We start from the raw sequence: 16,531 nt of genomic DNA, 5'->3' as shown, positions 1-16,531 counted from the left end.
AATTTTGTGTAATTTTCAAACATAGCACAGATGAAATTTCCCTAATAGTTGGGTGGGAAGCAAACTGATTTTCTTCAGCAGAAAGGTGTTAAAGAGACTGGAAATGACGAGTAACTTGTGTCCTCTTCAGTTATTACTTTACAGGTGTTTGGAGCTTTAAAAATGTATTTATACAGCATGCATCATTCTTGTCTTGAAAAAGATGGAAATTGCCTTGTCTTTGCAGATGCAGAAATCCAAACTCCAGCTGGTTGTTTATAATAAGGTACTCCTATTCTTTTTTTTTATTTGCAAAGTATATATTTGAACACCGTATTTCCCAAAAGTATTTTGTGCTCTACTGATAAAAACCTTCCAAAGCTTGGACTCCTATGACAACAGAACAAAAATCAAGAGCCACTTTCAGTTCTTTTGTTGTAAATAGTAAACTACACTCAAACTGAGGCATAGAAACAAGAGGTTTTCCTTGTTGTGTTATGTGTATTTTAAAACATCCCATTAGTTTGGCATGCCTTTCATTCTATTTTTCATGCTGCTGGTGAAGTTCACTTGGCCAAAGGAAAATCTAACAATCTAATTAGGCCATCACCATTAGCAGTAAGTGCTTGACACCTTGCCCTATCAGGAGTGGGGTGATACCAGACTTTTTCAGCTGAGGGTTATGTTCAAAGCAGACTTTAATTATCCTAATAAACATACAAACGTATCAATTATCCCAATAAACATGCAAGCTTGTATCAACAAGGGAGCATTTTATCTTAGATAGTCTGTATTTATCTCTCATGGAAATGTGACACACCCCCCCCCTTAAATCCCATCCATCTCAGGTTTTGAAATAATAACAGATTTTGTTTGGATTATTTTTGTTCTGTTTAGATTATTTGCAGCATTTTGCTCGAAGGAATGACAAACCATTTACATATTCAGGGCACAAGTGATTGTGTGGAATTTTTTCTGTAACAAAAACGTGTCTTGTGTTACTGTCAAATCCCAGCATTTTACCCTTTCCTTTGTTTAAATCCATCACCAGCCTTTAGGTCGACTGGCTGCCAGGTTTTACTTGTTTTATTGGAGAGTTTTAGCCTCTCCATCATGTTACTGCTTGATTCTGTAGAGGGGGTCCTGAACAGCTTTCTTAGTGTGAGGTAAGACAAGGAAAAGAGGCTGACTTCCCAAGGTCTGGCAGGTCTGCTGACATAACAGAAACTACCACGTGGCTGTAGAAAGCTCCTGGAGATGTGACAATGTCCCAGAGCTACATCTCCAGTGGGCTTTTTTCTTTGGTGTAGGGCTAATTCAGATTTTAATACAGGTTGTAATGACTGAAAAATCAGAAAGTACAAGAATGGTTTGTAGGACCGACAGGAATAGCTGCTTTTTGGTTTTAAACAGAACATTCAAGACAGTAAGAGACAGCTTTTTGAATATATGTAGATTCCTGAAGATGGTGTTAGTGGGAAGAAAATGGCTGAGCTGCTTGAAACTCTTACTAGGCTTTTATATTTTTTTTATCTGCACATCTAAAAATGTTTGCAAAGTGGCTCACCTTAAATGATATGGATAAGAGATTATTAAAAGAATAGTAGTAGATTTGAAAAAAGGCTGAGTACCTCTTTTGTGGTTTTTCATGTTCCCTGAAGGAGAAAAAGGAAACAGGTTAGTGATACAGGTAATTAGTAGTGTAGTGACTACTTAGTTTCTCTGCATTAAACATTTTGAGGTTTTTAATTGCAGGTACAAAATCTTTCCATTTCGATCATTTTAACTTCAATACAGGAATGGGACATTCTGATTCTACCTGGTTTCAGTCGTGGCAATCATTCTGTCTCTTCCACTTTTCAGATGTTTTGGAGGAGATTTCTTACCTGAAGACAACTCTTGGGAACAGATTTCATGTGTTAAAAGTCAGACATGCAGACAAAAAGGGAGTCATTAAACACTGTTATGAGTGTTTGCTCTCAGTCACAGAGAATTACTGAATTGTATGTGACTGCTTGGCAAAACCTGTGCTTTTTTAATATACCTTGTGCATTGTAACTTCTTTTTGAGTATCTTCAGATCTTTCTTTAAATTCCCAGATTTTGAGCCCAGAAGCTGCTCTTTACTTTGGGAGACATCCCAGGTGCTATCAAATTCCCTGTTCTATTCTCCACCTTGTTATCTTATTATTTGGAGTTCCTGGGTGAACATATCCTTGAGAAATGCTCTCTCTGCCTACAGATTATAGGCTAAAGAGAGTGAAAGGACTGGCAGCATCACCTCCAGACACATCTTAGGATGCAAAGTCCATTTTTGGTGGGGAATCCATTCAGCTCTGGACCTTGTAATGAAGAAAAAGGGGTTGCTAGCTAACGGGAGCTGTTAGCAGCACAGCCCCAGATAAAATAATCTTTGAACTGCTCACCTTTAAGCTGTCAGTGCCCTGGAGGCAACATGTCCCACTTAGCACACAGCCACTGAGATCTGTTGGCCTGTATATGCCAAGTCTTGGGTGAACACGGGAATGCCATCACTGGCACTGGTGACAAACACATTGGTCCCCCAGGTACCTGCTGAAGCCCAAGAGAAAAGCTGGGAATAGCAAAGATCTGTCCCTCCTCTCAGTTCTCCACCAACATCTACAGATGGCTGTAGAGTTTCTGTTTTTCATTCAAGCAACTTGACCTTCCTCCTCTTCTGCTTTTTCACTCCATTTATGCCTCTCATAATAAGATGAACTCATCATAGACTATGCTGGCTGATGTAGAATGGGTTTCATCCAGATTTTGGCAGAACTCTTCCAGTTCTGAAAGTGGTCTTGGAGGACTGCAGATGAACTTGCAAGTGCAGGAATCCCGACAAGATGTCAGTGTATCCACTGCTGTGGCAATTTTCTCTGGCAGCCAGACAAATTGGCCATTGTTCCAGTTCTTCCCTATTCATCATTATTTGGGTTCCCCTGCTACCCACAAAAAATGAACACAGTTTCCCTTGAGCTTGAAAACTCCTAGCTAAAAGCAGCTGTTTGTGAGTGTGTGCTGCCCCAGCAGTGTTTCTTGTAGCAAAATATTGAGATAGATACATATATATAGATATACGTATAAATTTAAAAGCAAGTGTTATTAAAAGAAATCATCCAGAAGCCAATTTTGCAAATATATCCTGAAAATTTTTAAACCACTAAAATTTGTAGGAATATCAGTCAGGCACTGCCTGGGCATCAGTTTATGTGCTGTTATATCTATTTGGAGAATCGGGGCTTTGGTTTGCAAGATCTGTAGTGGCTCAAAGGTGCAGTTTAATCAAAGAATTTGGGATGAATTTGGTTTGGAGAGTATGGCACAGTGGAAGCCTGCACTCACCTTTCTTCCTCCTGTGATGATATCCATTGCTAATGTGCTCTCTGTCTAAGGGCATGGGCTCTTTGGTGCTCATTAGTTAGGCCGTAGGCATCCTAATGCTAATTACAGGTGTCGGGCAGGGGATGGGGGAGCAGAGTTGCCACACTCCATCTGGGCAAAAAATCATGTCTTCAACAAAACCATTTATGGTCCTGTCAGACCACAGCAAGCAACAACTGATGCGAGTTCAGAACAGCACGTATGTAGAGCCTGTGAATGTGGCCCTCATATACCAGCTACACATTTTGTTAGTTACATATTTATTCTGTACTTCCCTTTCTTATTTGCTCTCAGTTTGCAAATAAATTTTCTTTTAAAATAATTGTGTTACTGTTTTTCCCCTTATTTTTCTATTCCTTTTTTCCTTTCTTATATCTGTCTTCTCTTCAGAAATACTTCTTTCTCTGTACAAGCTCTGAGTTGTTCCACTTGATTTTGTCCCACTTAAACTGTTCCAGTGATTGGCAATTCGTTAAACTCTGTACAACAGGGCATCAGATTTTCAGTCTGCCACTTGCTCTCACTAAATACCTGTGTTTGTAGACTCCAGAAAGCACTGCAGAATGGGTTATATTTACGTTGAGTTTGGGAAGGAAACTGCAACTTTGGCATTACAGAGGGAGGGATTTATCAAAGCTCGAAGTCTTTAATTTTTTTTAAAGAAAAGGAAACTTCATATATTTCTAAAGCAAGCCACAGTGGCTGGGAAGTTTTGAGTCACTTATGAAGAATTGATTTGCATCTCCCTCTGTGGGGTATGAACTGAGAAAGAGAGGGGTTGTATTTTTAATAACCTTCACTTACATCATCTGTTCTAAAACTTGAATCCTTCAGTTAGTATTTGCTACACAGTGCATTTCAGCTTTAAAAATGAGCATTTTTAATGGGATGTTATTGTGATTGTAAATTATTGCGCACTGAGTGTGTTTGCACTTGGCTTGATGTAGCTGTATCTCTATAAATGCTGCCCAGTCCCACTTTCATAGGTTATGTTGGCCACTTTCAGTTTTCTGAAACTATTTTTCAGTTGGTTTCTCCAAAATGCAAATCTCAAAAATTATGTTCCTGAGGCTCACCACTGTTTGTCCTGAAAACAAAAACTGTCATAAGCTTTCAGATGATTGGAAATATGAGAAATACATAGGGATGTGATATTTCAGCAGAGATGTTTCTGTGGAGGCCTTACAAAGGAAAGGGTAGGGAAATAATTGTCTTTTGGAGATACAGGTGTCCTGTTACAGGAGACAGCAGAAAAGGCACTCCAAGCCCTGTTCTTGACCACAGCCCTGCCTTCAGCAGTGGGAACATCTGCACATCCGCTGGAGCTGTGTCTGAAGTTGGTGCTGAGGCCTCCCTCCCCCCATGGACATCGGGGACCAGGGACAGGAAACCAGCAAACAAAGGAAACCTGGTTAAGTACAAACATCTCTTTTCTATTCACCACCCTTAGCGGTTTTAGCTCCTCATCTCTGAAGCTTTCAGGCTCCCATTCAGAGGTGCTGCTCTCCATAGGAGTGTGCCACGGGCAGCACAAGAGGATTTGCCTTCCAGGTAAGGAGGGGCAGGCTTTGGGGAGGAGGCAGGAAAGGGGTTGTGCTGCAGCCTCTGAGCATCCCGGTGCCCTCAGCTCTGAGAGGTGAACCCTGGCACTGTGTGCATGTCCAGGGAATAGACTATGTTCCCAGAGAGGAACTAAACACGGATGCACACCTAGCATTCTCTGGGACTTCTGTGGCTGGAAAAAACCCCTATTTTTTCATGACCTTTGTTACCCAAGGAGTTCATTTTACGGTGATTTGGTACAGGCAGGTTTATTTATTGAGTGTCACGTGATGGGAAATGAAGCCAGGAGGCAAAGTGGTGGAATCTGTAGGGAGATGGCCTGGCTGATAAACGGCATCTGCTGTCCATCCCATTGGCTGTGCTGGGACTTGGAAGTGTCTAGTAGGAGTGCACGGGGTGCTGTATTGGAGGCTCCAGTGTCTGACTGCATTTTAAACCACGTGAATCAAGTTATCAGAAATACTTTCCTTTTTTTTTTGGTTGAGCTTAAAAGGCGTGTATAACAACTCCTTCTGGGCCAGTTACGTTACTACTATAGATTAAATAATTATTATAACATTATTATGGAGATTTCTGCGCACTGAGTTCTAGTAACTAGAGGGGAGGAAAAACACGTTGCAGTGAAGCGGGGAGGAGCTGCATCCCGGGCGGGGCGGCGCGGTGTCCCCACAGCTCCCCGGCCTCAGGGCTGGGAAGGGCAGGGCGCTGTCCCCCGGCGGAGTTGCCGGCGCTCCCCGGCAGGGTGAGGCGGTGTCCCCGCCATGTCCCGGCGGTGTCCCGGCCGTGCTCCCGCTCCTCCCCGGGCGGGGCCGCCCCGGGATAAGATGGCGCCCGTCTCGCGCCGCCCGGGCAGACACGTCCGCGCGGCCGCCTCTGGGCGTGGCCCCGGTCCGGCCCCGCCTCCCCGCGGCCGCGCCGCTCGCGCCAAAGCTGCCCCGTGACGCGGCCGCGCGCGGCCCCGCCCCCGCGCGCCGTGTTTTCAAACCCGGTGGGCGGGCGCGATTGGCCGGCGTGCGTGTCACGTGACCAACGGTCGCGGGAAAGCCGCGGAGTCCGAACGGCGCGCGGCGGGGCCGTTCCCGGGCAGCGCGAGCCGAGCTGAGCCGGCGGCGCACGCGGGCGGAGCGCGGGCAGCGGGACCGGAGCGGAACGGGACGGGACCTCGAGCGAGCGCCATGAGCTTCCTCAGCCTGCAGCGGGCAGCGCCGCCCCGGCGCGTCTCGGCACGGCGGGCGGCCGCCCCGATCCGGCAGAAGCTGCTGTTCCTGAGCGGCCACAGCGACTGCGAGGAGGAGGAGGAGGAAGAGGAGGAGGAAGGCGGCAGCAGCAGCGCCAACAGCACCGGCGAGGACTCGGCGTTCCAGGAGGCGGACTCGCCGCTCTCGGCCGCGCGCACCCCGGCGCGGAGCGAGCCGCCCCTGATGGAAGAGGAGGAGGAGGAGATGGAGCCGGCGGCGGCGCCGCTGCCGGACGAGGGGGACTCGTGGGAGGAGGAAGGGTTCGGCTCCTCGCCGGTCAAGTCGCCCGGAGCCTATTTCCTGCTCGACTCGCCCTCGCCGCTGGCCCCGCACAAGGGCCGCCGCTGCTGCGAGCGCTCCCCGCCGCACCCGGCGGCCGGGGGATACCGGGGGCCGCGAGGCGAGGAGCCCGGCTCGCCGCTGCCCGACTACCCGGGCACGCCGCCGCACAAGACCCTGCGCAAGCTGCGCCTCTTCGACACGCCGCACACGCCCAAGGTGAGCCTGCGGGCGGGGACCCCGGCAGCACCGCCCCGGCCCCCCCGGGCCGGCCCGTGGGGTAACGGTGGGGCCGCCGCCGCTCAGGCCCCGCGCCGGGGGCACCGGCCCGGCCGGGCGGGGCAGGGCCGCGCCGCCTCCCGACGGGGCACGGCGACACCCAATAAACCGCTGCTTATATATATATTTTATTCGTTTATAAATATACGAGTACGCTGAGTTTGGCCGTGTTTTGTGCAAAGTATATTTTTAAAAGGTAAGAGAGCGTGTTGAAACTCCGTCAAATAGACGCTGTAGCGTCGCGGGGGCGTTCCTGCGTGTGCAACCGGAAAGTTAAAGCTTGAGTTGGGGTTTGCCCCCCGCCCCCTGCGTGTCAGTGAACTGGCACGTCCTAGGAGGAATTCCTTCACGCAGAGGCTGATTTAGACATCGGAACGAGCTGTCTAGGGATGTGGTGGAGTCATTGTCCCTTGAGATGTTTAAGGAAAGACTGGATATGGCATTTACTGCCATGGTCTGGTTGACATGGTGGTGATCGATCACACGTTGGACTCGATGGTCTCAAGGTCTTTTCCAACCTGATTAATTCTGTGATTCTGCCTTGCTGGAGCGCTGCTGCTGTTGTGCTGTGTGCCACCTCTGGTTCAGTGTCTGCACTCCTGCATCAAATGTAAAAGGCTATTTGAGTAGCCGATGCTGTTAAACTGGTGGATTCCAAAGTTTAAAGGGATAGATGGGCAGCTCTTAACTCTGTCAATAAAAGACTCTTAGAAGGCATCTCAACTTTTGAACTCGACGCTCATATAAAACACTGTATAGTGCATTTAAATCTAGTGGTAATTGGCTTCCTTTCTTCATTACTTTTCGTATAGCCCTTTAGAAGTAATCCTGGGATAATCCCCGGGGATAATCTCCCAGGGGTCTATGGACTATAGCTGGAAAACAACTGACTTAAGGTGCGAGGAAGGCAACCTTGTTAATTGGTTTTCTACAGCTTCCATCTCCAATGAGGTTTCACTGGTAGAAATCAGTGGTACAAGTTGGAAAATGCTAAAATTGGTGATAATTTTTATACTGAGTTAGGAGCAGATGCTTCAGAGATCCAAGTCTTGTAGGTTGTGACACTAAAAACAGTTTTAACACAGTATCTCGGTGGGATTCTTAAATTAGGTACCCAGAATCTACATGGGTTATCTTTGGAATCTGGAAGAATCAGTTGGTTAAGTATCTAGTGGAAGTACTGAAATGTGTCCTGAGATGCTCAGCGACTTAAAGGTCTTTATGTAGTGAAGATTTGAGGAGCGCAGTTGAGATTCCCAAGTATTGAGCCTTCTTCCCTATGGTGGTTTAGGCAAATGTCACATCTTTATTTCAAAGGCTGTTGTTAGGATAAGGCAATACTCCTGCTTGTGATCCAGTCGTTGGCATCCTCACCAGGATGAAGGAGACTCAGGTGCAAACTTCCCAGTGTAACTGGGAGAGGATTCGTAATGTGCCAGGAAAATACCTGATCTGGCAAATAACCAGCAGCTGGTTATTTGATATTTAACTGACAATGCAGCAGAGCTATCAATTCTTGAACTTTTTTTGTAGGCTCATGAAGATGCACCTGTGCATCAGTATTAAATGTTTTATTTGCTAATGTTTTAAGCTTGCTACATAAGTTTGTAGTCACCAAGGATAATTTCCCATCTGATCTAACTTGGCTATCTTGTATGTGGAAATCACGGCGATGTAGTACAGGATGGTCCACGGGTTTCATCTGTGTTCCTTTCATGGACAAAAAATTGTCCAAGAAGTTTAGATGATGACATGATTAAAGACAGAAAAACATTGCTTTCATCATCTTTCCTGTCTTGTAAAAATTATTTTAACATTCAATGTTTACTTGAAGTATTTTTGTGTGGAGTACAAAGCATAATAGTTTCTTTGAAATTTTTTTATGGAAATGCAGGTATTTAAACAAGTGATCCCAACTCCAATATTAGAGAATATTATAATGATGGCTTCAAACGTGATCTGATTGTTTTATGTCTAAGGCAATATCAATGTGTTTGGTTTTTTTTTTTTTTAATACAGAGCTTGCTTTCTAAAGCACAAGGACTAGGCTCCAGCTCAGTCAAACTTCGAGGAGGCTCACTGTTTATGAATGTTGGGAAATCTGAGAAGCAAGAAGAAGATTTTAGACAAACACCTCATGTGAACATCAATCCCTTCACTCCCGATTCCATGTTCCTTCACAACTCTGAAGGAAAATGTCGTAGGAGGAAGAGGATACACTGGAACGAGTGAGTAACTTGGAGCTTGCTTTGTTAAGCTTACATTTAGAACTACTTTTAGCTGCAAAAGTTTTGTTACAAATCGCTTCTGTGAAAGTATTTTTGCTTGCAAATTGTCAGTGATGTATAAAACAGCTCTTAAAGTATGTGCTTGGAGATGCACAATACCATGAAATAACCATTTAGCACTAGATCTTTTGATTAGTGTACAGAGAGGATAGACTAGGTTGTGTCCTACAGTCTTTTTCTCTCATGGAATGAGTTATACACACAGTCTTTTCTTGAGGAGGAAAAACACATTAAATACTGATATGGAACATGAAGAAAGAAATGACAAATAAATTAGCATGGTACCTTTATGGGTTTGCACTTACAGATGTCTAGCATTCAATTAGTTAAACTAAGGTGGAATGGGAGAATTAGATCTTAGAAAAAAAAAAGTAGCTGTTGGACTTCAGTGTCAAGTTTGCTTAAGCCATTATTGCTGCAAAAGTAACTGATGTGAATTTCAGCTCTTGTGGAGAGGACATGGAACCAAGTGATGGAGAGCCTGAAGAGGAAACCATGAGACCTGCTAAGGTATTTAATCTTTAGAACTTGATACTAATTTTGGCATTTTATATATCTGCAGAACTAAGTGTTTCCCTTTTTAATCTTTGCAGAGGATAACAATAACAGAAAGTAATATGAAGTCACGGTATGCAACTGAATTTCATGAACTGGAGAAGATTGGATCTGGTGAATTTGGTTCTGTGTTTAAATGTGTGAAGAGGTTAGATGGCTGCATTTATGCAATAAAGCGATCCAAGAAACCCTTGGCTGGCTCAGTGGATGAGTGAGTACTTCCCGCTACTAAAAGTCTCCTCTTGGTGCTTCTTCTTCATATGTCTCTTTGTGTTGGTGTCTAGAGAAAAGTATAAAACAAAGATAAATTAAAGGTAAAACAGATACAATTTTAAAGTCAATTTACTTTTCTTCCTTCCCCCTCCCCAAATACTGTGCAGTACTGTGGAGAAAAGGCTAATTGGCCTTTCTCCTAGCAGATGTTTGTCCCGATATTTTGTGTGGAAACAGATTGTTCTCACCTGGAAAGTAAGAATAAAGCTTCCTTGCATTAGTGGCAGGAGAGACTATGTGAATAAATTCCAGTGGTGATCCTTTGAGAGGTGAAAGTAATATTCCCAACTAAGTCTGAGGACTTAGTCAGCTTGAGTGACACTCAGATGAGTCAAGTTAGTTTGGGGGTAATTTTTGACATTTGTGAATAAGCCTGTGATTCGTGACTTTTCCCCACACTGTTCTAATAGTTATAATATAAAACTCCACAAGTTTGAGTTGCACAGAATTGCATACCAGACTTACAGACAAGAAGTTAGGAATGCTGAGTTTAGTCAGACTCTTGACTTATGATCCCCATTATTTTTTTCCTCAGATTTCAGTGATACATCTCAAAGCTTGCTATTGCTACTGGTTGGCAATTACATAATGGAAATGGTAGCTCCCTCTAGAATTATCTGTACCAAACTGTGGGGTTTTTTGATGTTCCACATACATAGTCTTTTAATACAGTGTCAATTATTTTAGCTGTTTGGATATAAGTACAAATCCAGCTGAAGGTGCCACTGAACTATTATAATAAGAAACTGTACTATCTCACCTCATAATACTCGTGCGCTCTTATTTTTTGTGACTAACAGGCAGAATGCTTTAAGAGAGGTCTATGCACATGCAGTTCTGGGACAGCATTCTCATGTAGTGAGGTACTACTCTGCATGGGCAGAAGATGATCATATGCTTATACAGAATGAATATTGCAATGGTAAGTGAAGTTTGTTGCTTGTTCTGAACTTGCTTTCAAAAAACTTAATTTTTGAAGATATACAGTTATCTACAAATTCTCAACAGTAGTTAGGAATTGATTACCGTACTCATAGCTTGTACCACCTTTCTTTCAAGTGTCTGATGTTCCTTCTGTTGGAAAAGGCATATCAGATATATGAAGCAAAGACTGTACACAATTGCAGACCCAGTTGTACGTGTTGAAGCATGTTGGAAGTACAGTGAGGAGTTTGCGAGCAGCAAAACTGTTCTTTCTTCTGTACAATAGTAGAAGCTGGAATAGAGAGAATTACTAGAGAGTTTCCATTTAAAAGGGAAATTAAACTTGATTTCTGAAGCATTTTGCTATTTTTGATGCCCTGCCAGAGATTTAGAAGAGGGAGAGAGGCCTTTTCCCTTGTGTTGATACCGTGTTTGCGTGGCAACTACGGCAGAAAATAATTTTATTATATTACATGGCTATAAAGAGAGGATACAGCTCTAGATTTTACACTTACTGTGTATCATCATTAAGTTCTTGGTTATAAATTAATTAAATTTTGGAAGCTATTTGTCATTACTTTGTCAACTGTTTGATGTAAAAAAATTTAATGTTTTCTTTACTGTCGTTTTAGGTGGCAGTTTAGCAGATGCCATAAGTGAAAATTACAGGAATATGCGTTACTTTACTGAACCAGAACTGAAGGACCTGCTACTTCAAGTGGCTCGAGGTTTAAAATACATACATTCAATGTCACTGGTACACATGGATATCAAACCTAGTAAGTTTGTAACTGCTTTACTCTGTATTGACAATTTCCGCAGTTACTTTAATCTGCTGTAGAAAAATGAGCAGTTAGCCACACCTTACTAACTGTAAATTCTTCACTGAAGTTCTGAATAGGAGTACAAAGATGTCAGTTATAAAATTGGCTAGCAGACTTAAACTGTTGGGTTTATCTTGGGCCCTTTTTGTGTAATTGACTCTACTTGCATAACACTTGGCTGCCTTCCCAGCAGAGGGGTCACAGCAAGACAGTTATAGTTTCTCAGTCTATGAACTGGGTATGGATACAAATAAAATTTCTGTGTTGCTAAAGCAAGCTGTAGTGAAACTAGATGAAGTAGAAATTATACAGAAATGTTTTTTATACAATTCTGTTCTTTTTCAGGTAATATTTTCATATCTAGGACATCAGTCCCGAGTATAACTTTAGAAGAAGGTGATGATGATGATTGGTCATCTGACAGAGTCATATTTAAAATAGGTGAGAAGCAGCACACTTGTGGTCAAAAGAATTGCATCATCTCGTTGTCTTCTGAAAGATAACTTGCTTTTCTTTTTGCAGGTGACCTTGGTCATGTAACTCGAGTATCCAGTCCCCAAGTGGAAGAAGGTGACAGCCGTTTTCTTGCAAATGAAGTCCTACAAGAGGTAACTGTTCTGTTTGTGGAAAACAGTGATGTTAGGTCTGCATGCTGTTTTCTTTTGAAAAATTAGTAAATTTATTTTTCTATTTTTTTTTAAAGAACTACACTCATTTGCCTAAAGCGGATATTTTTGCTCTCGCTCTGACTGTTGTCTGTGCTGCTGGGGCTGAACCACTTCCAACTAATGGGGACCAATGGCATGAAATCCGACAAGGAAAACTACCTAGACTACCACAAGTGCTTTCTCAAGAACTACTAGACTTACTAAAAGTATGAACTCTTGTACTAGTGGCTCACTGATAACTGAAATTTATTGTGCTGTTGACTTTAACAGGAATGCCTTATTTTCTTTTTTCCAAGGTTATGATTAATCCTGATCCAGAGAAAAGGCCTTCAGCTGTGGCACTAGTCAAGCATTCAGTGCTTCTCTCTGCTGCAAAAAAGAGTGCAGAGCAGCTCCGGATAGAACTGAACGCTGAGAAATTCAAAAACTCGCTCTTGCAGAAGTAAGTAGTTCCTTGGGGTCCTTAAATATGACTTAATTTCTAATAGATTTTCACGTGATAGTGTCCTTGTTCATGTGTAAGATCCCCAGATCCATAGGCATGTGTGTACCTGAGAGTACAAAATGGGTCATGGAACTTTACAAGGAACTTTTTCCATAGAAGGAACTGCTGGACACTGAGCTATTAGTATTCAAGGCATGCACAAAACATTACAGTTTTTAAAAAAATGTTTGAAGCACAATGCAGGCTTTTGTGACAGGGACAGCCTAACTTACATCTCTATGTTGTTTGAGTCCATGTTTTCCTATGTCATCTGTACATTAAAACATGTTGGAAAATGTGACTTAAATGACCTAATTTGAACTTACATGAAACGGCACATCAGGAATGTGTTTGGATTAATTTGACTTGCACACAGCAGTGTTACTGGGTTACCAAAGAATCATGTATATCCGGAAGTCATCTTATTCTGCCTCCTGCTCAACACTCAACTCTGTATTAAAGTTAGGAAGAAAGAGATTCTCTTTAGGAAAGTCTGATTTCTGCTTAAGTTTCAGAGAAAGAGCTAGTAAATTAAGCAACAATTGTCTGAATCTTTCACTGCAATTAACTTTGCACGTGTTATGCATAATAGGCAGGTTTTTATGAGGGAACATAGAAGACTGATTTCTTTGATTGGTTTGTTTTGAATGAAGATAGTAATTTCATGTTTGGGTTCACTCTGGGTTCACTCCATTGCTACAGCCTGACCAGAGCCAGACATACCAGTTTAGATAGTTATCTTTGTAATCTTCTTGATGAATGAATAACACTGAAAGAATAATTTGACAGTTCGTACAGGTTAAAGGACAGATTTGCTGAGGTAAGTTGCTTGCTTGTATAAAGACAACATATTTTTGTATCACATAGAAGGGAAAGCTGGCAAAGGTAGTGTTTTGTGAAAATTGCTTCTGGCCTGGCAACAAGAAGGATACATCCTTATAACTATAAATCCAAGAATGATTTAAAAAGAAAGCTTAGCCACAGTGATTTTTAATGTGTGGCATAGTGTTCCATAAAATACTTCAGGTAGTTATTTGGGGGCAGAGGTGTTCATTTTTGTATGTTTTTTTTAAAAATTCCTGCATTTGACCTATTTAAAATACCACTTGTATATGTAAGTTGTCTTCAGTGAAAAGTATCCTTTTAAGGAAACTCAGGTTTTCTACTGTGTTCATCCTCTTTAGAGGAAGGAAGAATTCAAGATTTCTAGGGAAGAATTCAAGACTTCTAGGAAAGAATGGAAGGATATTGTAAAACTTAATTTCCTGGTAATGGTGTGGTAGTTGGGTGAGCACACATGTGTGCGTTTGTGACTGATGTTCACAACAAAGAAATTTGAGAAAAATTGGTTGTATTCTGTTGCAGTGAACTCACACAGTGATAATGTGGGCATGATTAGATGGGCATGGCTCTTAATGAATAATACTTGAGCTTACGATAATGGGAATAGCTTACTAAACTAAGACATGTAACTTAAATCTAAATACACCTACACCAGTATGCAGCAAGCTTGTAAAATTTGACCTTGCTTTGCAGTCCAGATGTGAAGTGAGAATACAAATCTCTTACAGTAGAGAAAGTTCTTTGACAGATAGTTTGAGATAGGAGAGAGTATGGGGGGAGGGCTTAGCTTAGCCATATGTCAGTATTTATAAAGAAAGGAGAAAAGCAATGTATGGGGAAATCCTTTATAAAGATAGATTTGCTCTTTAGTCAGACTATTTTGTACTTCTGTCCTGAGTTTAATTTAACTTTGTCCTAAGACTGAGTGTTGGTAATTCTCTGAAATGGAGCAGTTGGCAGAATGTTGCACAAGGATAATGGCCTGTGCTATCTTCAGTGACTCTGCCCTGCAGGGTTAAATTTTTGTTAGGCAAAAAAAATGTAGGTGGTGCTAAGCTTTTGATGTGGGTATGCAAAAGGGAAAGGATGCTTCCTGAGTTGTCTGTTGCCAGTTATGTACTTGTGTGTTCATCTAAGTGTTGTGTCTGTTTCAGTCTCCCACAGAAGTTCAGCTGTGGCTGAATATGCTTCATTTGGGCAAACCTCAGTAATTAACTCTGGTTTAACACGTGGCTCATGCGAGGAAGTAAACAGCACCCTACTGTGTTCTGGTGATTGAAGTGTTGAGCTGCTTATAACAGGCTGGGCTTCAAAATCTGTGTGAATTTTTCATTTCCTTCCTGTGATTTTCAGAAGAAAAAACATCAAGACAAGTAGTGAGCATCCCACTTCTGTCCTCTGGGTTGTGAACGGGTGGATGCGAATGATAACCATCTTAGTATAACCTAAATTGCCAAGTCTTAAGTTCTGAAATGCTGTAGTTCATTTGAAGCACTCTTGCTGTGATCTGCCTGTATTCCCTGTGGATACTGCCAGGTGTGACACTGTCCCTGTCTTGCAGAGAGCTGAAGAAGGCACAGATGGCGAAGGCTGCGGCCGAGGAGCGAGCGCTGTTCACTGACAGAATGACAACGAGATCTACAACACAAAACAGACCATCTCGCCTCATTGGGAAGAAAATGAACCGCTCACTTAGTCTTACTATCTACTAACTATGAAGTCTGAAAGAACTACTGAGATGGCTGTAGCATCTCTGCTGGACTGAAGCCTCAGGAATTGAAGGAAGCATTCAATTCCTGGTTTCTTGTCCTATCTGTGATCAGTGTCACTAGTTTTACATCGATTGCTTCTGGGTTTTCACTTGTACTATATGGCTGACTATAGCTGTATTAACCATTTGAGTTTGTGGACTCGGTTACTCTCTTGTCTGTAGAGGATCCTGGATGTTGATCCATAAGCCTTTCGGTTACACTGTTAGATGTTATGTTGTCCCAGGGTTAACCACTATAGTGGTGTGCTGCTTTGTAGCGTTACAGCATTGTAATAAGAAGCAATATCCCTAATCTTTAAGAAGGAGGGAGGGGGCCTTGCTTTGATAGTTAATTTTTTTTTTTGGAGCAGTGGGGAATAAATTTTGAAAGACAGGCTTTAAGGCCACCTACAGTCAATGTACCTGATGTCAGGTAGACTTTTGTTGTGAATTTTATTTTGTGTATTCAACTGGGAGCACTTTGTAGGCATTGCATAAACCACAGCTTAGAAACCTGTGGAATTAAGTGCCATGTGGAACTGCTGCTATTTTTAGTTTGTTGTCGTTGCTGTAAACTGTAGCATTAAAACAATCATTATTGTGTTAATAGGCTTCTTGTTAAAACAATTAAGTGAAACATGTAAGCTGCATTTTAGTGAAGGCAGCATTTTTCTCTCAAAGCTAGTGCATTGTGAAATAATGCACCAATTTAATATTTGGACTCTGTATTAGTGTAGTGCAATTGTTAATGTCTTTGCTTTGATGTTTTGTAATTCTTTTTAATAAGGTTCTCAAAATGTTCATATTTTCTTCAGTTGCCTGTTCTTGAGGCTATTGTACGTTTGTTTCTTTTATGTTGGAGTACTTGTAAATAGGTTAGTGTGTTCAGGTTGTTTTTCATTGTTTATGTACATAAGTTTGATTGTGCTTATAGTGTACTATACTGAAACTGCAGTCTGGGATGCCAACAGCTTAACTGTTCGGTTTTAAGTTCCAAAATATTGAACAGAATGTGGCCATCAGAACCAGTGCTGATACTGAACCTAGGCTGACAGAAGAACTGTTCTAATTACTGGCTTGTCTCTTCATGCATTTTACTCTAAAAAATGTTTCCCATTTGTGCTCTATTTGTTCTTACTAGTGTTGAATTTGAATATTAAAGTTAAAAGTTTCATTTGTTTAA

The 16,531-nt window shown here is 42.2% G+C and overlaps 1 protein-coding gene across 1 annotated transcript; it reads left to right on the top strand.

Moving 5' to 3' along the window:
- The first annotated feature begins 5,986 nt into the window (after positions 1-5,986).
- On the top strand, positions 5,987-16,531 carry WEE1 (WEE1 G2 checkpoint kinase). Its single transcript, XM_027651279.1, has 11 exons — positions 5,987-6,679; positions 8,759-8,967; positions 9,471-9,537; positions 9,621-9,793; positions 10,656-10,777; positions 11,412-11,558; positions 11,949-12,044; positions 12,126-12,211; positions 12,307-12,477; positions 12,568-12,713; positions 15,160-16,531. Exons 1-11 carry the CDS (start codon positions 6,119-6,121, stop codon positions 15,308-15,310), a joined length of 1,929 nt encoding a protein of 642 aa, XP_027507080.1. The 5' UTR covers positions 5,987-6,118; the 3' UTR covers positions 15,311-16,531.

Source organism: Corapipo altera, unplaced genomic scaffold (genome assembly GCF_003945725.1).
Source record: "Corapipo altera isolate COAL_440 unplaced genomic scaffold, ASM394572v1 78, whole genome shotgun sequence".
In the NCBI taxonomy this organism is placed as follows: Eukaryota; Metazoa; Chordata; class Aves; order Passeriformes; family Pipridae; genus Corapipo; species Corapipo altera.
The sequence above is the reverse complement of the archived record's forward strand: the minus strand, read 5'-3'. Positions and strand labels throughout refer to the sequence as shown.